The 23,610-nt window shown below is 38.5% G+C and overlaps 1 protein-coding gene across 1 annotated transcript in view; it reads right to left on the bottom strand.

The window, feature by feature from the left end:
• The window catches only part of GSAP (gamma-secretase activating protein), a 41,357-nt gene extending 18,230 nt beyond the window's left edge, over positions 1 to 23,127 (bottom strand). Inside the window, exons 1-18 of the mRNA XM_031059037.1 lie at positions 23,101 to 23,127; positions 20,216 to 20,272; positions 19,446 to 19,515; positions 18,976 to 19,032; positions 18,764 to 18,852; positions 18,285 to 18,354; positions 17,181 to 17,230; positions 15,786 to 15,890; positions 14,794 to 14,853; positions 14,121 to 14,164; positions 12,466 to 12,551; positions 7,961 to 8,038; positions 5,767 to 5,844; positions 5,207 to 5,299; positions 3,707 to 3,924; positions 3,341 to 3,410; positions 2,621 to 2,703; positions 1,950 to 2,003 (exon numbers count right to left, since the gene is read on the bottom strand). Coding sequence (XP_030914897.1) covers positions 1,950 to 2,003; positions 2,621 to 2,703; positions 3,341 to 3,410; positions 3,707 to 3,924; positions 5,207 to 5,299; positions 5,767 to 5,844; positions 7,961 to 8,038; positions 12,466 to 12,551; positions 14,121 to 14,164; positions 14,794 to 14,853; positions 15,786 to 15,890; positions 17,181 to 17,230; positions 18,285 to 18,354; positions 18,764 to 18,852; positions 18,976 to 19,032; positions 19,446 to 19,506 — 1,296 coding nt within the window. The 5' untranslated portion in view covers positions 19,507 to 19,515; positions 20,216 to 20,272; positions 23,101 to 23,127. The remainder of the gene's footprint in view (positions 1 to 1,949; positions 2,004 to 2,620; positions 2,704 to 3,340; positions 3,411 to 3,706; positions 3,925 to 5,206; positions 5,300 to 5,766; positions 5,845 to 7,960; positions 8,039 to 12,465; positions 12,552 to 14,120; positions 14,165 to 14,793; positions 14,854 to 15,785; positions 15,891 to 17,180; positions 17,231 to 18,284; positions 18,355 to 18,763; positions 18,853 to 18,975; positions 19,033 to 19,445; positions 19,516 to 20,215; positions 20,273 to 23,100) is intronic.
• Between the last annotated feature and the right edge of the window lie 483 nt (positions 23,128 to 23,610).

Below are 23,610 nucleotides of genomic sequence, written 5' to 3' on the forward strand. Positions count from 1 at the left end.
GAGGCCCATGTCTCTCTGGACTGTAGTGCAGTGTCTCCCCAGCAGTGATGGCATTCAGTGTTGTAAAGCATCACTCTGCACCCCAGGGGCTCAGCACAGCACAGGGCAGAAGCTCTTTCCTGCTGCTCTGACAATTTCTTGCACTATATATTTTCACTCTTCCCCTGGACCTTCTCCTATTTTCTTTATTTCCCTTCTTCCTCCTGCCTTCTCCCTTTCCAGCTGAACTTATTTGCACCCTGCAAGTTTGGTTTGTGCTTAAAAAGAGGGGGAAAATTAGAATTATTACTTGCAATCCTTATGTAGAGCTTTAGGACAATTGGACTAACTGTTCCCCCTTTCTGAGTATATCTTAATGAACAAGAATTTAGTCATAAAAACACCTGATACCCAAACAGAACAATTTTTTAATGTGAATATGGACATAGCCCTCCCAAAAGCTCTCAACAGTTCATGGGCTTGAGAACTCCAAAAAGTTTTCAAAGTAACAATTAACCATTTTTTCTCTGAAATGCCATAAAATCTCTGCAACAGAAATACTACTTGTAGAACCAGATCTGTAACCAGGGTCTGACTCCTGATGCCAACAACATGCACCAACTGAAACACCAAGTGACCACTTAAGCTGTGGTGGGTTTGTGGTACTGGTGTGGTACAAAACAGCCAGAGTATTAAACTTTACCCTGTGCATTAGCATCTTTGTCCTCATGCAAGAGTCACAGCAATTTGCCATCAAAAGTAGCAGGAAATATTTGTCTTTAGCTCAACTCTGACCTTTTCAAACTGTTTAGGTTTCAGACAGAAATAGGAAATGAGTTCCACAATCAGGAAGTATAGCTGCTAAAGGCATGTGCCCCCAGGGGCTTGAGGTTCAATCTCAGACAAATTAAAGTCCTGCTAACTTTGACCTCAGTGAATTACAGGGATTATCTGCACACAAATTTTCTCAAGATCTGATTTCCCCAGGCGTCCCAGTTCTCAGGGCAGCCCTTCCAAGCAAAGCCATGCAAAGCCCTATTCCCTGACAGCAACCCTATGAATGTGTGCAGCACAGCTGTGATGCACTGCTGCGGAGTGAGAGAGCAGTGGCAATTTCACTGATTTTTAAAAGGTTTTGTGAACACTGATGCTTTATGACTAATTATAAGCACATCTTTAAAGAGCTACATGGAACAACATTGTCAGGCATCCAGAGTCTAATCCTATGTGTTGCTGGTGTGTCTAAACTCCTCATTCTTCCCCTTAGCTCTCCACAAAAAACTGTCTATTAAAATTCTCTTTCAGGTTTTGTAGGGGAGTGCTTAGGAAAATCTCAAGAATTTCTCTAAATTGGAGCTGAGGGAGTGGAATGGGAAGACAGGAAGAATCATTCATGTTGTTTTCAACGGAAAGTATAATTTCCTACCCAGACAACCTACCCTGCTCTCCCCACACAGCCCACTGCCCTTTCCAGGCTGTGCAGGAATTTGTCTAGATTGAGTAGCCAAAGCCCTGACATCAGTGCAATCACAGGATGCTCTGGACAAAACAAAGTGAGAGGGTCACAAGCCATCCACACCAGTGGCAGCACAATGAAATAGCCCTCAAAGTGGGCATATGTAGGCATGTGTAGAAATCCTACTTGTCTGTTATGCCACATCTGCCTTCAGCTACCAAAGTCATAAAGTGAAGCAGTATCAATCTGATTAACAAGAATTAATTTGTGGATAATCCTCCCTGCTGAATAGAGGTGTCTTCAGAAAGGGAAAAAAACCCATCATCTTTGAGTCTGATTAACTGATATTTTAGTAAATGCATAAATCATTTCCAACAGGGCAATTTTCTGTTCACATCTATTTTTGGATAGGGCTGTGGGGATACTGCTGCATTTATATTTAGCACACCCCCAACCCACAAAAAAAGCAGCTACTAATCTGCAAGTACAAATGTGGTTTTATACTGGAACTTACTTCTAACACAGGTAGAGAAATAATGTCTGTGGCACATATTACTCCAGGGACAGCCTATAAATACAGAAAAATTATTTATAGTCTTACAATTTAGCATAGAACATGGGGCATCTAATCTCCATCACCCATTTCCTCCAGGAAACTAGCTAGCTAGCCAAAATCGTGCCCTTATTTTTTAAAAAAAACAACATATTAGAACAGTGTTACAGCAGAGAAATTAAGACACTATTTACTCTAACTGTAAAGTCTTGCTTGAAGTTATTTTACTTCTTCAAGCTTACCTGAAAATCGTAACTTTACTGATTCTGTTTGTCCTGGAAATAAGTGCATGATTTTGCTGGTTAAATGTATTCTGTATTCATTATAAATCTCATGTGATGAGGACTAAATTAATACTTCATTATGAAAACCAAGATATTTAAGCATCCATTCAATTATAATAACTGTTCTTGGTTTTACAAATGCTTTTATTTGTTGACAAAAAATTTGCCTCATGGAAAACACCACAAAGGGTAAGACTTGGCAAACTAAAGCAGGCATAAAGCTCAGGCATAAAGGTATCAATTTGTAGCATATCTATGAAAAGGTAAGACACACAAGCTATAGGCTGTACTAAGGGATAAAAAACCAGACCCTCTAGCTATTAATTAAAGTACCAGCTGTTATCTTACCCCAATCCAGTCATGCAGTGATGTGTAAGGCAGGAGTTTATCCAGGTTCTGAGTTTCCAGGCACATTCTGCAGTACAGGGAGGCTGAATATAATGTGAAAATATTTATAAGGACAAGATTGTATAAGCTATCAGTTAACAAGAGTAGGCTTCACTGTTCCTTATCTGACACTTTATTAGGGACAAATCCTGCTGCTGTCTCTGAAACAGCTTCCTCCATTGTGGAACTGGTCCCATTCTGTGCACAAAAGGAGGAAGAGAAGTCCAGGTGGCTGCAGGGCTGGGTCAGCTGCTTGGCTACAGCTCAGCACTGCAGGGGTCCTCTGTACAAAGACTCTGCACTGGCTAGACTGTGAAACTACCTATTAGAAGAGAGTATCATGATAAGCCAAATCCTTTTGAAAAAAATGGTTTGGGCTAGAGCTAAAGGAGAATGGAGCTGAGGAGACAATCTCCAGAGACCTAAAATAATGATAAATCCATTTGTTCCATTAGACAGAAGAATGCATTTGAAAATTTTTACTGCAAATCTGATTTTGAGATGTCTATGTATCTTCTAAACTACTGATACTGTCTCTTAATGCCACAAAATGCAGGTTAGTTAACACAAATCAGAACCAAAAAGTTCAGAAATAAGAGTCAGTTTGTACTGCCATGGCCTCTCCTTAGTGTCAATTGGAGCATGCAGGAAAACACAGAATGCAAGAAAAGAAGTACCTACCAATGATAAATTCTTGAATGGGGTCAAAAGAATGACATGTTGACAGGTTCTCAGAAATCCACCGAATAATCTGTCAGAATGAGAACAGGGAGCTTGTCACATCTGTCTGTTTAATCAAGTGTTGTAAGAGAGTATAGAAAATTTCGTTCTCGTAGTTAACACTTTGCATGGAGTAGTGATAGTGACACAAATGTTTTCAGGCCAGCCTGGACTGATAATGGAGTTTAGGGCAGCCCAGCTGATGAGCCTCTTGGCACTGCCAGGTGAATCAGGACCTCTCTTTGGCTGATGCCATTCATGCCCTGCTCCTGCTTTGTATAAGATGTCAGTCACTGGAAAAAAATTTAGAGGAAGTTCTTTTCCCACCTGCATTTCCAAGTCTTCTGTGTGTTCAAAGTAGAGCAGGGCACAATGCAGAGCTGCCAATCTCTCACAGTCTCGTTTGCTCTTCTGTAGGAGCTGCAGCAAGGCACTGTCACTGATGCTCACATGGTACAGACTTCCTGCATTGCAATCCAGAACTGCCGACACCCATGGGGACCGGATGGAACAGTTTTGTAACATGTCAATTCTTGCATCCTCACCTGAAGAACATTGGTTTGATAACAAAAAGGAGTAAGAACATAAAATTTGCCTGCTAACAGTGTTTCTCTTAAGATTTCTAGGCCCCCAGCAGTAAGAAAGAGTCTGCCTCTTGCACTACCTGCCTGGTAGTATATACTGAAGAGGAGGAGGAATGGTGCTGGCTCCATAAAGAAAGCAGATAAGGAGCACAGTCCATACTCAGTTCTCTCCTTCCCTATTGCTGACACAGAGAAGTGTAGAGATTTCAGGCTCACAATGCTGCTCCAAGGCAAATCAGAGTACATGTGATGGAACAGAGCAGAGCACAAGGACAGTAGCACAAGTTCAACACTAGAATTAGCACCTATTGGTACAGCTTGTGCAGGTCAGAACTGCTCACATGCAGAAGCATAATACAAACTTCTACTGGTGGATCTCTTGCCATCAATCCAAATGGCCAGAACAGGCAGGTTCTGCTCTACAATTATTCACTGAAGCCTCAGACCAAAATAATTTTATTTATGTACCAGTGTTCACCACCATGGTACCACATACAGATACTGTATTTCAGAGCCCTTGTATCAGAGAAATCAGGCCCACCATCCAGCAGTAATGCTTTCCACTCATTTTTAGCAGGACAATATTTCATTACACATACAAAACAGGTATTCGCCTCCTATGATGCTGCCCCTGCACCAGTTTCCACAATTTATGTCCCCTTCACCCAATCAGAACAACAGATTTCTGCTGTTGTTCACCCCACTTCCAAAAATAAACCACTTCCCACAAAGACGTGTTTGTTGGAAATGCGTTGGAAATGAAGTAACACACATCTCAGATGAGACTCTAAATTAAATTGCATCAGCCTGATCAGGTGAAGGAAACACAGACTTCCTTACCCTACACCCTCCAAACACACACATATAGAGCAACTCAATTGGAGGAAGGAAATGTAAAATCAAATTTACATCTCATGTGAAATTTGAAAACAGTGGAGGACCAAGAACATGGGCAAAGTTGGGGGAAGGGAAACTATGAAACCACAGCAGAGAATTTCAAATTCAGTGAAAGGTCTTCTTCCATTTCATAACAAGCAAGAAGTATGAAATACATAAAGTATGAAATGCCAGTTCAGCTTCTCTTTCTAAAATGGAAAGTAGCAAAAATGTCATTTTTTGAGTATCCTTCCTTTGTCAGAACACTGCGCAATAAGGAAACATTGAGAAACACAACTTTCATGTAAAGAGATACAAACAGGTTTCCACAACAACAATTAAATTACTTAAAGCAGTTTTACTATACCTGTCAGAAACAAACTATAGCACAGCATGTCAGGATGTTGAATGTTCAGGAGGTGCAGGAACTGGCCAGGCAAATAAGCAGCCACATAATAGTCTATTTAAAGAAAGAACAGTGGTCAATTTAGCACTTGATCACTCATTTGCTTTCAGAGGCTCTTTCACATGATTCTCAACTTGGCCCACTTCTCTGTGAGGAATTGATTATATCTAGGAAATACAAAAGGAGTTAATTAAGAGCTGCTGTTGTATTAACACAGGAAACACTAGCAGTACAGTTGGGTTTCCAGGGTAGGATTCAAGAAACTTGAGATACTCAAGAACTCAGCAGCTGGTGTCCAGCACAGATTTTGAGGCAATTTCAGAGGAAGTTGCTTACTAATAGTGAGGCATTGCAATACCAAATGCCAAATACAAAAGGCAAACAGAAGAAAAGCAGCAAAATAACACTGCTCCCTAAAGCCAAGGAAAAAACAGTCCTTTCCTTCCAGAGAAGAGTTAGCCATTTGTCTCCGTACTACACAGAAAATAGCAATCACACAGGAAAGTAACACAGTAACCTACCAAGATTCATAAAAGCCACTTCCTTCAATTTATGAGATTCTGCTCTTTCTAGAGAAACTGTAAAAGTTTTGTTGTAACCTGAGGGGAAAAAAAAACAACTTTAAAAACCTCAAACAATAAACACCATTTGTTACAATCCACCTACTTTATAGCTAGAAACTTCTGCAGTTCCCATCGAGGCAAACAGGGGTCTTTTAGACTGCTTCATGGGGTTGTCTGCACAGACAGATTTAATCCATCCTGAACAGAGTTCCTGCACACTTAGTAGACTGGCACCTACACAATGCAGTTCTTTAGTGTGTGAAAACCAGCCATGCACTGCCCAGCCTACATTTGTGTTTAGAGAAGCACTCCATCCCAGAGCAAGCTTGTGCTCTGGGATAATAAATACCTTTCTCCCAGAAAAACCCAAACACAAATCCTTTATATAGCTGTGTTTCACATTTTGGTGATCTTTCAATAGCTTTAAAGAATTTCCACTTTGTTTATCTGCATGCCCTATTGCTCCAATTTAGTTCAGCTCAGTTTATACAAAGGCCAATTTCAGACCTGCTGTGTTTGCATGGGCTTTGCATCAGCACAGCTGTTGTTTTAATCTAGACTTTTACCACACTTCTGGCACCCAGTAAGAATGACACAATACCCTCAAATTTTCTCTGAGAAAAGCTGAAGATTCTAGTAACTAATGGTGTCATGATCAGGATGCTACTCAATAATGCATGGAAATTCAATATAAGATCCACAGTTTACAGGACCACCAAGAGAAAAATCACCACCAGCAACACTACAGAGGCAGAGGTGTCAAAAGATATAGTTTTTCATACAAAATACTGGCTGAAGTTAGCTTGCAATGAGTCAGTATACTCCCCATCACCACTTTGTCACTTGGCAGCATGAGCACATGCAAGCTAAAACCAGCACCACAGAATTCAACTGCAACATCGTGACTTCTCTGTTTATGCTGCAGTGACTGTTTTAACAGGGGTGGGAAGATTCCAGCCAAGATTACAGAGGCTGCAGAATAAACTGAACTTCTTAAATGTCTTCAAAATATGGCTTATGGACTCCAAAATGTGAGTAATGGACCCAATATACCACTGCTTCTGTGGGTCACTGCAGGACCATTATTAAAATTCTCTTGTACAAATAATGAATCTTACATGAACACACAAACAGCTCTGCACCAAACAACTCCATTCCACAGAGGTCATTTCAGACTTAGCTAGTCAATGTCACCATAGTTATCCTCAGTTTCTTCCTAGTACAGATCAGGATGTACAAGGGCCATGGCTGGCTCCAAGCAATCCAACAACTCTTTGGCTACACGTCAGGTGCATCTGGGGAAATCAGCCCTTCGCAGCAGTGCAATGCACAGTGTCACACCCAAAAATTACTTTTTCCAATTTGTTAACACCTTCAAGAACACAAAAAGGTAGTTCACTCAATCCCACAATATTCCAGCAGCAAAGCAACTTGTATGAGCAGCTCTGACCTATGAGAAGCATCCTGACACAAGAAAGCAAACAGTTAAGGTAGAACAGAGACACAGTGTGCACTTGAACACAGTTACTCCGTACTATGCAGCTTCTCAGTTGAGAAATAATTTGCCTCTCTGTCCATGTATCAAATAAGAAAATCTTGATAACGAGAACTTTTATTCTTATTGGAATAAAACAATGTTCTTTATTATTTTAAAACAAAGGTCTTAACTTTAAGAGCTTGAGCACCACTTACACAGCAACTATTCTTAGAGGCAGTGGGTGTTGCACCTCTTGCTGTGAAAATGACACATTGAACTGGAATTCTAAACAGACATTCAAGCTAAGAGCTGTTGGCTCTATTTCCCATACAAATGCCTTATGGCATAAGTACAACACATCGGCAAACTCCCACAGATTTCACTGATGTCTGTGCTCAGCATGCCGGAAAGTCTGGCTAGAAAAAGGGACCAAATTAATAACCATTTACAAGGCCACTGGTTTGAAGCTACTCACTCAGCATCAGGCAGGAAGCCTACAGCAGGAAAGCCAAAGCTAAAGGCAGCTAAAGGCAGCTGCTTTCTCGAAACACCAGCCACAGTAGCTTATTGTCTGCAGACTTTGGTAGTTATTTGTTTTGAAAGGCATTCTCTGGCTCTTTCAGCACACTGACATTCTCCAAAATAAAGTATAGTAAGTTAACAAGTTAGTCTTACCTTTATGTAAAAAATATATGGAGTATATGATCTCATGAGGAATATCAGAGACTAGACTACAACACATACACAAGCCTCCTAAAAAGACAAAATAGGGAAGAAAAGTTCACTTGTCCAGCTGAATATCAAGACATCTTTATACTGCACAAAACCAAATCAAGACTGCTTCAAATTAGAAACTAAAAATAATATTTCAAAAAAAGGTAAAGATTACAGGAGTATCTATTATGGACTCTAATAATCATTTACCTAATGAAACAAAATCAAGAAAGAACAGTGGAGGCAATGTGGCACAATGGAAACCTGGGTCCTGTCATGGCCAGTTCTTTCTTTTAGGGGAAGTACATTTTAGCCCTTTCCAGGAGAAATCATGCTTGCAGCCAGAAAACTGATCAAGCCTTTCTCTCCACAGACTGCCTCAATCCAGATATTTTGTGTTCAGGAGCTGTCAGATATGCTCAACAACATAATAAAACACCATTTCTTTGCTTTTCAAGTAATCTCATATTGGCAGCAGCATGAATACACTACCAAAGCTTTCTCACACTAGAAGTGATAGCCACTTCTACCCTTTCCAGCCCAAAAACTGCTATTACCTTTTTTAGGAGAGAAGTCAGTCCTTGGGGCAAGTTTATTTCAGCCAGGGTACTGCATACAGGAAGGTTTCTCACTCCCAGAATAATTCTAGATCAGACTGATCCTGTTATGACCCACTGGATGGTAACCCTGCTTTCATCTCTTACAAAAACTTTAATCCCTTTACTCTGATGCTTCGGCATTCATGTTAAAGACAGCTTCCAAACCACATTATCCCAGTACAGCTGGGGAAGCTCGTCCACAAATATGACCATTCACCTTTTACCTTTACTGGAAATTTATCATTTAAAAGAAGCAAAGAAAGTAATAATAATACAGGTACTGTTCTGTAAAAAATAAAAGTTTGTGTATACAAGTTATGCAGAAAAGGGCACAGTATGGAAAAAGCACAAGTACAAAAAAGCACAGGTGCCCAGTTACTTTATTTGATGAAATGCCAGAGTATTTCACACCACAAGGCTGTACCATAGCTGTGATACAGATATGGCTGAGACAGTTCATGCTTCTGCCTTCTGGGGAAGGTAACTGCTTTCTTAAGGTGCAATTCTTTTTCTGCTTATTCTTAGCTGACTGAATATGGTTTGATACTGTTTTGCTTGGATATTTGAGTCATGCAGACAACAGACAGGGCATTTTGCCAGAGCACTTGGCTTCTTTCAGAACATGCATAATTTTTAAAGCAGCAGCATCAGGACTCATGAGGAAGACTGGAGAAGTTCCAGCAACCCACTGGATTGCTGTTTTATTATCAACACCTCCCTTCCAGAACTGCAAATTTCCTTCTTGTACACTGGAGTCTTCTGTGTACACTGCTCTGTAAATTGCACAACAGGCAAGTGAGTGTGCTCAGACTGAAGTGTCACTGTGCAATGTGCAAGCTGACCACAGAAACTGCAGCTATGGCAGTCTATAAATAGGATGTGCATCTTTCAACTCAATAATATTGCTCCATGTGTCAACAAACTGAGCTACAAACAACCGGAAATAACAAATGGTGCTTTGTTAATGCAGACAGAAACATGGCAGCCTCAGACCAACAGGTGTCCAAGCAAAGTTACATCTGACACAGTCCTGGCAATCCCAGCAGAGCACCCAGACACTAAGAATACATCACAGACTCCTTTCCTACCCTTAGCAGTGCTCTCTGCAAATTAGAGCTGGGTTTGCTGCTGCAGGGAAAGTTTATTAGCCAATTGCAACTGTATGCAGAGCCAGGTGTTCCACACCACTCATTTAAATATAATTTGCAAACAGTAAAAGCTGTAGCTGAATGCTGCAAGGTGAGAAGACTCACGAGGATATACTAGGATGCACACTTATCTTTCCAGAAATAAAAGGGAAAAAAGGTTAAAAAAAAAAAGAGAAAAGCAAGAATTTAAAAATTAATTCTACTCCTATTCAGGAAACAGCAGTTACAACTCTGGCACTCGACAAAGTCAGCCCACTGAGACTGTAAGAGTCACCTATGATATGCAAAAATTAAGTTTTCTCTAGGAAACTTTAACTAAATTCCTCATTTCTGTTCAAGCAAGAACTCAAGATATGAGGCTGTAACAGCATCCCAACAAAACATCCAAATGTCACAACTCAAATACAACATTGCACCAGGGCATTTTGTCTAGTTGTGCTGACTTAGGAGGGACTTGCCTCACTTAACTTCAGCCATCCAAACATTTCTCATTCAGACCCCTATTCAGCAAACAAAGAAATATGGATTGACTCATCCTCTGGAGATGCCTATTTCTGTCTAGAAACACAGTCCAGATGCCTAAATTTCAGGGGATAGTTATCTGATGGGAATCCAGTGTCTATGACCTCTTACTGCCTGCATTTTTAAAAATATTGAGCAAATTTAATGGAAAAATATTTATAAAGCACTAAGAGAACACATAACAGTACAGTGTTTATCTAATAACTACTGAATTCTGGACATGCCAAGTTAATTTTGAGACTGGAACTGCTTGATCTCAGCTATTCAAGAATTACATGGGGGTTTTTATCTGGAGAGATTTTGCCTGTGCTGAGTGTAAGGAACAGAGCTACTTTTTCTGCTGCAGAAGTTTGAGAAAGAAGTGATTTCATTCAGAGCTCAGACTGGCAGGAGCCAATAAGAGTTTTATTCAATGGGAAATTGTATGGAATATTCCAGTTTGAAGTTTTGCCAATTACACTTTGCCAGGGATGTCTGAATGGTACAAGCAGGGATATGGCATTAATATCAGAGCTGTGCTAGCAGGCCCACAGCAGGCTCAGTCTGCTCCACAAAGAACTTGCAGTCCAGTTTTGCAAATCACATCTGAGACACAAAAAGGAACCTTTAGTGTGATTACCCACAGTGTTCTTCAACAACTAAATATGGTTTTAGCACTAAAATAACTTATTCCAACCTGTTAGTTACCAGAAATGGGTTGAGCAAGATAATCCTCAGTTTTAAACAATATTCAAGGAAAAGCCACATACAGTAATCTCATTTAAATGCAATTGTCAAATTATCTGTTTTACAGAAAGTGCAATGAAAAGCACTTACTTTTGCTTTTGCTTTAGAGAGGTTCCATATAGACTTTAAATATTGTGTCACCAGACAGAAAAAAACATTTTATTTCACAGTAACTAAACAAGAGTCTTGTTGAAGGATGACTGAATTTCATCCTAAACTCAAGGAGGTACTTCAGTCTGAATATACTCCTCCCCAGAGGAGTACAGGTTTTAAAAGGAAACATATATATAAATAAATAATATTTTCTATTATTGGACTGGCTGTTTATACAAGAAATTGTCTTACTAACAGAGAAAAACCCCAATCTACATTTGAAAGATAGATTGGGTTTCTCTTACTTCTAATTCCTTCCCTCTAATCCTTTTAGGCATGCAGTTTGCCTTGGTAAGAAAAGAAATCCATGTAAGGAAGCTGTATTTCACTTGATTTGCACTAATGGTGATTTCAGTGCAAGTGGCAGACAGCTCAGCAGTTCACTGTGAGCACAGCAGGCCTTGGGGAGGGACATGTACAGCCTCCCCTGCAACACTTCCCTGTACAACTCTGCTGACCAGTCAAAGGTTAAACAGACACCATCTCTGCCTGCCTGGATGGTCTCATTCAGAAGCTGAAAACAGCTGTGATGAACAGATACCTCTTGAGATCAGTTTTTAATCCAAAAAAGTTCATGGCATTCATTAGGGTGGAGGGAGACTCCAAAATCCTAAAGGTTTAAGAAACATTTTAGGTTTAAGTTTAAGGAATCATATATATACTAAATCCCTGAGTAGCACATGCCATGTTTAGTATCACATACTTGGACCTTCTAAACACCACATACTAACAGCAATATGGAGCTCTTAAAGCCTGCATTGCACATGCTCTGTGTACATATGTCCCCTCTGTAACACAAATATATACTAGATCAGAAACCCAGACAAAACCTTCCTTGAGTTTACTTTCTAACATAATTGTGGTCAGCTTTAACATTAGATTGCTTTAATGTAACACACAGCCATGCTTTGGCACCGGCTGGGTTCTGAAACTGCCAGGAAAATGCTAAGGTGTTCTTAGACTGAGAGATTTCACTGGTACCAATTCTTTGCAGTTAGGCAAAAGGTTTCTGGGTGACTGTTTTCTTGCTGGTAGGTTGATATATAAAATCCTGGGTACTTCAGCTCAACTTCACTGCAGCTTTCAGAAGGTAAGAAATTTATTAATACTGATAAAGCACAGTTGCCTTCTCCCTCTTCTTCCAGTTACCTGCCAAGGGTGCTCTAAAGGAATACAAATCTCACACTCACATTATAAATTTTTGTGGTTTTGTGTGTTTTCCAATATTTTATGAATAAATTCAGTAATGAATTAGGAATACACTGCATGATAATTACTAGTGGAGGTAATTTTGACCATACTTGTATTTATTCATTACCTGCTTTACTTGTGAAAACCTGAAGGTTCAAAGATTTAGATGCAACATCTTGATCTTGACAGGAATCATATCCAAAATTCACAAGTCTATGAGCAAATAAAGATCACTAAGTAAATCGCTTCATCCACAGAGATTTATCACAACAAAAAGATCACCAGAACAGTTACTATGTAACCAAAAGATACTAATTAAATTATAATCAAATGTTCTGTTAAATTGGGCTTTAACCAATTTGCTCAATGTTGTTAGAAACAAGAATCCCAAGACTGCATACTGTTAACCACCAATTTTGAACATACCTGACAACTTCATATTCTTACTGCACTGTCCAACCATTCCTATACTTTGAAGTGAAAGCAAGTTGTCATGACATACTGGAAATCTAAATACTTGTGACATCTAATAACTCAAAGGTTTTGCAGACTAACTGTACAGCCCATGGCTGTAAAGCTACATTTTAATCTGCAATAAGGACACTACCTTCAGTGGAAATACTTGAAAAGAAAAACTCAAAATCACACTCACATGGAACTTGTTATACCATGATACTTTCAGTCTCATGCTGCCTGTGTTTCAATGGTTTTACATATTTTAAATCTACAAGGCCTATTTTCACCCTGCAAAACATGCAGCAGAAGATTGTAGTCAGTCTGCTTTGGTTTTTTGGGTTTTTTTTTTTTCTGGATTTTTTTTTTGTTGGTTGTATTTTTTTTTTCCAGGAAGTATTTTGATCCTGTAGGGATTTTCCCCTTGGTCTTCTGCAGTAATTTTGAAAACCAATAAAACAAAGTAAAATACAGCATTGAAGCTCTTACAAGAGCTGTGTTCTTTCAACACCAACTGTAAGAGGACACAACCTGCACATGCAGGAGCACCACACTGAGCCTTGCGCACAGCACTGAGACATTCTGAGACCACAGCTGGGGCAGGGCAGAACTAAACCACCTTCAGCTACTGATACCTGGCCTAACAGCTCTGGCCTCCCTTTTTAGTCACAAAAATAAATGGGCCCTTTTGGAATGTAAAGACAGATGAGGATTATGACAGAGTTAAACCATCCTGACTAGTTTTTTCATTCAGTTAAAAGGGAGCCCTCAGGAGACAAGCTCAGATGCAGTCATGTGCATGGCAGATACAGAATCAGACAAATCTTCATCTTTGGAAGTGCAGGCTGCTGGATAGAGCATGCTGGAGGAGAACAGAGTACAGGCAGTGTCTTCACAGGCCATAAAAAGGTGCTACTGGTTTGCTTAACTGCCCAATAAAACTTGCAACAGCAATTAAAAATGCAGAGCTTCCCTTAACAGATATTTTAACATCACCATTAAAACCTGCCCTAGGTTAAAGCAAATTAATTTAAATAGGTTCAGCATACTCAGAAGGTTTAAGCCCTAGCTAGCTCTTCAGACAAATAATTTTTTTAAGTGGTACTAAGAAGCAGCCAAGGATTAAATTACTTTTTACAGTTGACCCTGATGAGAATAAGAACTGGAGGTCTGGACACAGTTTTCCTATTATTCTCATGTTCCAGTGCCATGTAGGCAACTGCAAACAAAGATATTGTGGTTTGGACAAATTTTACTCAGGTTTGTAAAATGTCACCATGTATATTGAAAGGAAAGCAAACCAAAACATTAAAGAAACAAACAACTTACTTTAATTGTGTGTCATTTACAGCAATATCCAGATGTGATTCCAGCTGTTAAACAAAAAGGAAAACAAACCTGTTCTTTACAGAGGTCAATATACTATGTTTAGTATTTCAGACCAGTAAAATGTGTCATAGTTACATTTCACCAAGTTCAATATTTTAACAGGTTTATTTATCCTCCTCTAACCCTTATAGTCATGTCAAAATCCTCCATAAAACAGATATTTTTTTTTTAAGAGAAAATAAAAGCCACTGGAACAAAGGTCTAGTAACAATCACATTGTAATTTTTATGTTCTGGTTTTTGTATTTTGGCTGCAACGAATGTTCCTGTCTCACTTAAAACCGACAGAAAATAACATGGTTTCTTTGACGAGTGCACTTGCTAAGCCTGCTTTTTCAATAAGTGAGTATAAGTTCAGCACAGTGTCATGAATGTCACTTAATGCCTTCCAGGTCAAAAAAAGTGTAATTCCAATAAAGTTACCTTACTGTGGGGAAAAATCTGAGTCTCACTGAATATATTCTTGACAAGAAAATAATGCAAAAAAACCCCCCAAAAAACTCCAGTTTTCCTCTGAAAAAGTTTCAACAACGAAAAAGACCTCTGTACCAGTACCTGGAAAACATAATTACATCCCACTGTAAACCATTTATATTAAAATACTCAGAACTTACTATTGAACTAAAATTTTCCTCAGGATAAAACTGGACACACCTTAAAGTACTCTTTGATTCCTGGAATTAAAAAGAATGTGTTTTGTAAGTAAGAAAGGATATTATACAGACTGAGAAGTGACTGGATACTCAGCACCATTCTTCACACTCAACCTGCTTTGCTAACAGCTCTGCAGAAGTTAGGGGACAAAAGAATTTAAAAACCACATATAACCCCTCACAATAGCACTGTGACATGCTTCCTTCCTGTCCCAGATCATTATCTGCCAATCATATATAATTGCGTGGGCTCTATTTAAGCACAGCAATACATGTCTCACACATTTTAGAAAGTTAAAAAATGTTTTCCATATCTACCTATATGGCAAAAAGAATTGCATCTGGCTTTAGTCAGTTCAAAATGGGTATCTCAGAAACAAAAATATAAATACATTTCTCCATCACAGTTCACTTCCTGTTATTTCCTAACATTCACTCTTCTCCTGACTAAGAAGAGTAAAGAATTTTTTTTTTTATTTACAGAGAATGCATCAAGTCCAATCAGTCCCTCAGACAAAATAAAAAACCCAAACCCTGGGTTTTTTGAGAGTTTCAAAGCTTCTTGCCAAGAACCTGTCCTCATTTGGTCTCTCAGTAAGTCTGCACACAAAATACTTTCTAGATGTGAATTCTCTAGAAGAGAGGCATTATACTCACAGCACTTTTGGATAGATTTAGATACTTTTGAATAAAAGACCTTTCTAAAGCAAGAAAAAAAAGAAATTACCAAGCCTACCTTTTTTATAAAAAGCACCAAGACCACCAGTCTTCTTGCAATGTACCAAGCACAACAGCAGCTACAGCAAGTTTGGCTTTTGCTTTGGCTTATTTGAGGCAAGAACAAGAAAGTCCACCCGGATGAAAACAAACCCCTACCTGCTACTCCACACACTTAAAACTTCACTGTCACTAGGCACACAGGAACAAAACTGCAAGAACGACTTTCAGCTCACCTTTGGAACAATGTAGAAGAGTCTTTGCTCCATCATATCCCACTGTGCCCAAACGAGGTCATCTACAACTTTGGCTCTTGGAAGCTGACCTGACTTTTGAATCACCTACAGGGAAAGAATAAAAACATTAGGAGTCATCAAAAAAAGTTTTGGAACAATTATACACAGTCTGTGCTTTAAAGAGAAAAGCAGTGAGAGAACACACACAAATAGTAAGGAACTTGGAAGAAATGGGCTGCTTGTCAGCAGCATGAAGTCCACCTTTGTTGTGTGCAAGGTGCTCAGTTTAAAGAGATCAGAAGCACAGTTTTCAGAGTACACCTACTAACAAATCTTTTCTTTCAGTCTTCCCTGCTTGCAAGAAATTCACCACTTAAACTGCTCGAAGTGAACAAAGAATAGCAGAGGCATCCTTCCTCACAGAGGAGAGAAATACCACAGTCAGCTCAGAATCAGCTACATTAACTACTGAAGGGAATGTGTCAGCTCCAAATGAGATTTCCAAAGTCTCAGCCATGTGAGAGAGAGGGCTGGAGGAGAGAAAAGGCTAGAACTGTGGAAAACTGTTGGGATTGTATACATGCACACTTGCATGATATAGGGAGATTTCATGTCAACCAAAACAAAACTGTTTGTCAGAAGGACATCAGATCAACCTGTTTTCTGATTATACTTAAGTCTTTACTCCACTACTGTAGTCTAGCTTATAAAATGCATCTGCTTGAAGGGTCATGACAAAGTGAGAAAGCCACCAAAGATTGCAAAGGGACAAAAATCAGGTCCTTAACTTTTCCTTCAAAGCCTACATTCACCTCCATAACACAAACCACTGGCTTTCATGACACAATCATTTACAATATTAGACAAGTGCTCATTAACAATAAGTCTTTCAAGAAGAACATCCACAATTTGTTGACAAACTCATGTTAGAAAAAGAGATGAGGGGAAACGGAGATTGGAACATTCACTGTACTCGGACTGTATCTAAGTTTTACATCTTCTGTTTTGTTTTTTTAAGTGAATCCTGTACTGGGTTCATACAGACTCACAATAGACAAGGTTAGGAAGGCAACTCTGAAAATATTTTAAATGGTTGCAAATATTTAAAATAGTTTTAAAATGAATAAACACTATGTTTACTCCTAACTTTTAACACACAGAAGCATTCAGCAACACATAACAAACCCAGTAAAATAAAAAAATTTCCTCATAGATTACAAGGTGTAAAGTTTTTCAATCAGTTTTGTGGTCATCTGCATAAGTTGCCATAGTAATCAATGCTTTCTTTAATAAACTTTGTGTTGCCCAAGTATAAAACTAAACAAGAGTTCAAAACTCTCAGCTAAATTAATTAAAGTAAAAAAAACCTCAAACCCAAAGATTTTTAAATCTTACCACTTTGTGTTCCTCTTCTGCAACAACATGAATGTCAAATTGTTCAATATCTTTAAAATAAAATTTAAAAAATCGTTACAAACAAACATTTTTAAATGCTTTTATACAGTTTATTGAACAAGCTCACCTCTTAAAATTCTGTAAGAACACTTTCGGGCCAGGAAAGTTCAATTCAGTGCAAGAGGAAATCTGTGACACATGAACACTGGTGCCTACACAGAGACCTGGAGTCTCTTCCTTTCCTGAGCTGAGAGTGGCCTTAGCCATAATATGTCATGGAAAGAGTTCCCTGCCCACATCAGCACAGCCCAGGCTTGAAGAGCAGTGACTGGAATGTGCTCAACCAAGCCAAGGAGCACCCATGGAGAGAAAAAGTCTGCAGAGCTGCATGCCCATGCACAAGAGCATCCCAGACCTGTTTCACCTCCTGCCATGAACACCCCTCCCAGTCTTTTCCCACACAAAACTCCTGGAATTTATCCACAGCTGGCCTGAATGAGAAGTGTAACACCCACCCAGCAGATGTTGTGTTTCTGATTTAGCTCTGTCCACCTAAGGCCACCTTCCCAAGGCTGGTGTCTAGCTCAGGGAAGATGGGTCTCTCCAAGGGGATGGAATAAGAGATCCCACTCTATAATGAGAAGGAAAACCCCAGTCTTTTCCAAGTGTCCATCTTTACCCATTCTCTGCCATTACATGAGGCTGAACATGCAATGTTATCTGAATCCAAGGAACTATTGCTCTATTCTTGTCCCACTTCCCATGTTAAATGACATCTTTCAGTCAATTGATTTGCTCTGGATTTATGTAGGCAGCTATAAGGAGCCTATTTTAGCTATTTTAGAAATAAAGATACCTGATGAATGCAAGAACTAAGCAACTAACTGTAGACAAAGATGGCCATTCTGTTAACATTGAAAAAAAAATCTGGTAAATGATACAGTTTTTGAAAGATCTTTGGAATACCTAGAATAACTCACACCATTCTTTTTCCTGTCTTTTTTCCCCAATAAAAGTCTACCAAAAATACAATCTATAACAATCAGTAGTAAAGAATGTAAAGAAGTAAAAGAATGACAATGTACTTTGAAAATATTAACTCACATTTATCTTCTGAAACTAGCAAGAGACGACTTTCTCTAGAAGTATTTCTGCCTTCAACTGGATAAAGAAACTACAGAAAATTTCACAAAAGAAAGTAAAAAACCAAAGTAGTTTAGAACATTTATCTAAATTTTTTGGTTTTTTTTAAGCTGGGTATTTATGTATTTTTAAATTTAATCAGACACACTAATGATATGTAATGAATAAAAATAACTATTATTACATACTAATAGTCACCAGCCACTATAACTGCAAACTTTGGAAGACTGAAGAGAGATAAAAAAGTAGCCTTCATGTTGGAGAAATATTCTATACCAAACATTTTATGAAGTTTCATTTCTTTATTTCTCTGAAGAAACAGGGGACATTATCTCTGTAACAGTTGCAAGATAACATGAGATATTTCTGCACTAAACCATGCCTTCTCTCTAGCACAGCAGATTAAAAAGGCTTATCTTCAGATTAGTTGGATACTTTACCTGTACTCGAACACAGCTATCCACAGCCTTTAGCACTCTCACATTATTAATGGGATGAATTTCGATTAGCAAGGTTAAATACTTGGACACTGCAAAAAGAACATGTTTTAGATAATATTCTTTTATGTAAGCAAGTTTGTTTTCTAAACAGAAATACAGAAAGCAAAAAGGTACAATATTTCAAATAGTATTAAAAAATCCACTTGCAGTACCTGACTGTAAGAGCTGAGTTGCTCTTTCTTCCTCTGTATATTGACAGAAGCTGACTGCTGTGGGAAGAGAAAACACCAACACAACTACAGTGAGTGTGCATACTGGACATTAATCTTATCAAACATCCTTGAAGACTGAGCATCACAATTCTTTTACCAAAAAATATATGTTAAAGGAACATCAGAAGCTCTTCTAGATGTAGCAGGTATGCAAAAATGCAGGAGGAGAAAGTGAACAAAGGGGCAGTGTGTCCTAGATGTTTTAATAAAACAGCAATATTGTCACAGCTGTGTCTTTATGTTGTTACCTACATTATCTGATGATGGATCCACAGAAATTCATAAACTGCTGTGGGCAACACATAGGTTTAATTAACATTTAATTACACTTAAGTAATTCTAAACCCAAATGTATCATCCTACTAAACAAAATCTTTACCAAAAAATCTAATGATAAAGCACATATTTACCCAATAAGGTCCTTTCATTGTTGATTGAACAGCTGATTATGTGCAGATTCTTCTCAAACATATAGAGGTGCTACAGAGAAACACAGTAATGTTAAAAACTGTGCTTTTTCAAACTCCATAAAGGAAACCATCTAATTGCTTCTTAGCAAAACACTGCTGTCCCACAGTTTTTATTTTTAAGCCATATCTTTTCATGCCCAGAAAAACCACATTTCAAGTTTCCATTGTAATAGTTCTCCTTTTTCTCATCTTTGTTTTTTACTGGTTCTTTTGAGCTCTATGTTGCCACTAGAGCAGCATAGCAGACCTTTATATAAATAAAAAATTCCATTCATTTCATACTATTATGGGGACACCTTCAAAAATTTGTTGTCATGATTTTAGTTACTGAATTGCAGTGTGTTCAGTTTTAGAATAAAATGATCTCTTAAAATGGTATCACCAAACAGACCAAGAATAAACACATATACAGAAAACCCCAAACATTTACTTCTTGGCACATGTGTGCAACATGAAGAGGAGTTGTTTAAAAGGTTGTTTAGAAATGAAGATTGCAGACATGATGCTTTACTACTCTCAACCTTTCATAGGTTATGCAATGTGGTGCATTTGAACGCTACTGAGAATCATTCCAGTATCTTCTCCGGTACCTTTTCTGTTTTCAACAAGGATACCCTCCTTAAGGACATAACATACTGTGTTGCAAAGCATCAAAATCTGAAACACTACAGCACAGTTGTCACCAGAGAGAAACCTGGTATTGCTCGCACCTCATTTTGTTTCGTCTGAAGATCGTACAATCCAATGTGAGTGTTTCCCTGATTTCCCTATGGATGGAAACAAATTAGCAACATAAATACACACAAAGTCAAACACTGGTCTTTTTTTTTCCCTACCTCCCTGTTCTCCCTGCCCCTTGACACAGCCTCACACACTTCCCTGTCCTATATATAAAAAGGCAGTTAATTATCTAATTCTAAGAAAGCAAATTCTAATTCCAAGAGAACAAAGATTTATTTTTTCCTTTTAGAACTAACACATGGGATAAAGCTGAAATGTGGCCAATCCACAGCCCACAAGCCATTGCATAAACCTAATGCCTTTCTCTCACTTTGCTTCTAAGCTGGTTTTAGTTACAGGCAATAGGGCCAGGAAGAGAGATGTCTGTACAAGAATCAAGAGGGATGTTCTGGCCCCTGGAGGTTTAAGGCTGGAATTCTGAACCTCACCAACTTGGTGCGTCAAAAGGGAGCACAGAACCATCCAACATCACCAAAAATCAGCTCCAGTGATCTGGCTGTAGCCTGGAAAAAGGATTTCACTGCCTTAGGAAGTGATTGTTTGAAGGCTAAGTATTTTATAAGCTCACCATTAGCCTTCTGCCTTTGAAGAGTAACATAATATATATCCTTTCTAGCTTACTGATAAATAATATATGATGATTTTGTTTGAGGCACTTACAAATGTTTGGGACTACAAATCAAAACTTTTCTACTTCTTATTTTTTACCATACATTAAATTTTCCAAATATATTGAAAAAGAAAATTCTGCTTTTCAGCCTATACTGGATAGCAAATCAAACTGATGTGTATTAATGTACTCTGGGTACAGGCACTAATTGCTAAACTACTGACATTAAATCCAGCCACACAGGCTTCTACTTCCACAGTGAATTTCATTGTTTTTAACAATTGCTTAGGAGGAGAGGGCAGAGATCTGTGGTTATTTACAAATTTATGGCATCGTGCTTTGTGAAGTTGAAACAAAAGCCTGAGTATTTGCTTCCTAAGGGGTCTGTTTCTGAGTGTGTCATTATTGTTGTGGCAATGACAAAAGTCTTTGACTTCTGATTTAAACAGGGAAAACAAATTGTCTTTATATTAAGACACAGGCTCCAGGCCTCCTAATTTAAGATTAAGCAAGTGCTTTCACAAATAACTTTTTTTTCCAAATGTGTTTGAAATACTAACACCATCTTAGATACTGAAAAATATACTTCACAAGACTGGTAACAGAACTACATCAATGCTCATGACTAGGCATAAACTAGGACACTTGTTTTCATGTGCACTCTGAAGATTCTTGCATTACCTTGCAAATAGAATTAACTTCTGTTAAAAACATCTTCCTTTACATTAACTACTAATGTCACAAAATATAGACACTGTCAAAACCACAGTACAACACAATACTCCAAAATAAGCTTGAAAATAAAACTCAGCGTCCACTTTCTCCTGGTTTCACACAGAATACACTTGACTGTCTCTCACTTAAAAGACAAAGATTGTTTTCTATTTGTATCCATGAGGAAACAAGCCAGGCCAGCTCAGTCTAGTTTACATCCTCCACACCATGCACCTCCTCCCAAAGAACAGGCTACAGTGGCCAGTTCCCTAAGCTCCACCAACTGCCTGGCCAGATCCCTACAGATTACAGTGGGAGCTTAAACACCCAGCATGCAGGCACACATTTACATTTAGACATGTGAACCTTGAGCTACAGCTCATCCCTTGTGCCAGCAAGAGCCTGAAGAGCACACAAGGCACTTAGACTGACAGAGGCCCAAAAATGCTTCGTGTGAGATTCCACAGGTGCTAGAAAGCAGCAACACCACACACACAGAGTACCAGATCTCCTGCTGAGCTACATGGTTATTTATATTAAGTCTTCTAGGGTCTTAAGAAATGAAAAAACCCCAAATTTGACACACTGTTTAGAATTGTTTTTATGGTTATTGTTGTCTTGTACAGACTCCCCTCCCTATGGCTTGTACTAAAGGAAACATCCACCCACAGTGAAAGCATATTAAAGTTAAAGCCTTGATGAAGGCCTCACCTCTTCCCTTAACCCTAAGGAAGCTGGAGAGTTTTAGCATTGTTGAGCCAGAGAGGAATGAAAGGCACCCCTACTCTACTGGAGTTCATCTCATTTCTGCACTCCTCAAGAACCAAGATCCTCCAGGATCCAGCTGGATCTACAGACTTCTCTGAGCTGCACAGTAAAGAAGCACAGTTTGTCTCATCAAAGGAACAATGAGAAGAAAACAAAGTCTCACTTTCTAAAACCATTAGAAAACCCACTTGGAAGTAAAAATAAAACATATACCACAGAGAGCAGAATCCTATGTTAAGAAGCCAGCTCTAGATACTTCAAGACATCAAATAAACAGGGGTTACTTCAGGCTACTTGCAATAAAGTGTTATAGATGAATCTTAAAGACAGGTATATGCAGAAACAGTGCTAGATAAATGGTATCTTAAGACATTTTAGTAGGAGAAAACATTTAACTAAAGCACTTTACATGAATTTAATAGCTAGGCTTCACTAAGAAATTGAGTGTGAAATTATGTGTTTATGAAGTGTTTTAAAGAAATTGCATTTCATTCATGGGGAGATTCTGGGCCAGCAAAAAATCAAGGGCAAAAACCCTATGGACTTAATCAGGTGAGTACTTTACTCTCCATTTCATCATTCTTAACCTTTGACTGAAGTGGAGACGGGTGTTTTCCCACTGCCCAACTCCCCCAGGTTGTAATCAGTTGCTGCAGGTTGTAAACACTTACTGCAAAAAAAATTTAACTACAAGAACTCAAATAGATTCACACAGAGTATTATTCTCATCTACATTTTTATTAAATTCCAAGGTGGACTTACCTTCCAGGTATAAATAATTTTTCCATTTCTTTCAACATTTACAACGTAGAGTGCTGATGAATTCTCAGAAGTGTCTGAAATAAGAAGTACAAAAAGGCACAGGATTTTCATTTCAGCTGGTTCATCCTATAATTTATGCACACTTTAAGCAAATATGCTAAATACATTTTTACTTGTAAATACTTATTTGCATATACCAAAATTACTCCTTTCTGGAAAAAGAGGGAGTACGTCTTACACCATGATTTAAATCTGATAAACTTCAACACAGAGAGTTAAGGGACTTCAACACATGCAAGAAACAAAATATTTTTGTAAACACCTACCTGTTCATTATAATTATGATTCTAATTACCACTACCTTTTGCTATGAAAATGGAATGTGCTTTTTCAAAGAACAAAAAAACCAAACTAAACCAAAATTACCCTCTTGCATTCATTCACTATACACAATATAGGGTTCAGACAGTTAAGCCATACTGCAGTCCTCTGGCTACTAGAGGAAGAGAG

This window comes from Geospiza fortis, unplaced genomic scaffold, assembly GCF_000277835.1.
Source record: "Geospiza fortis unplaced genomic scaffold, GeoFor_1.0 scaffold424, whole genome shotgun sequence".
In the NCBI taxonomy this organism is placed as follows: domain Eukaryota; kingdom Metazoa; phylum Chordata; class Aves; order Passeriformes; family Thraupidae; genus Geospiza; species Geospiza fortis.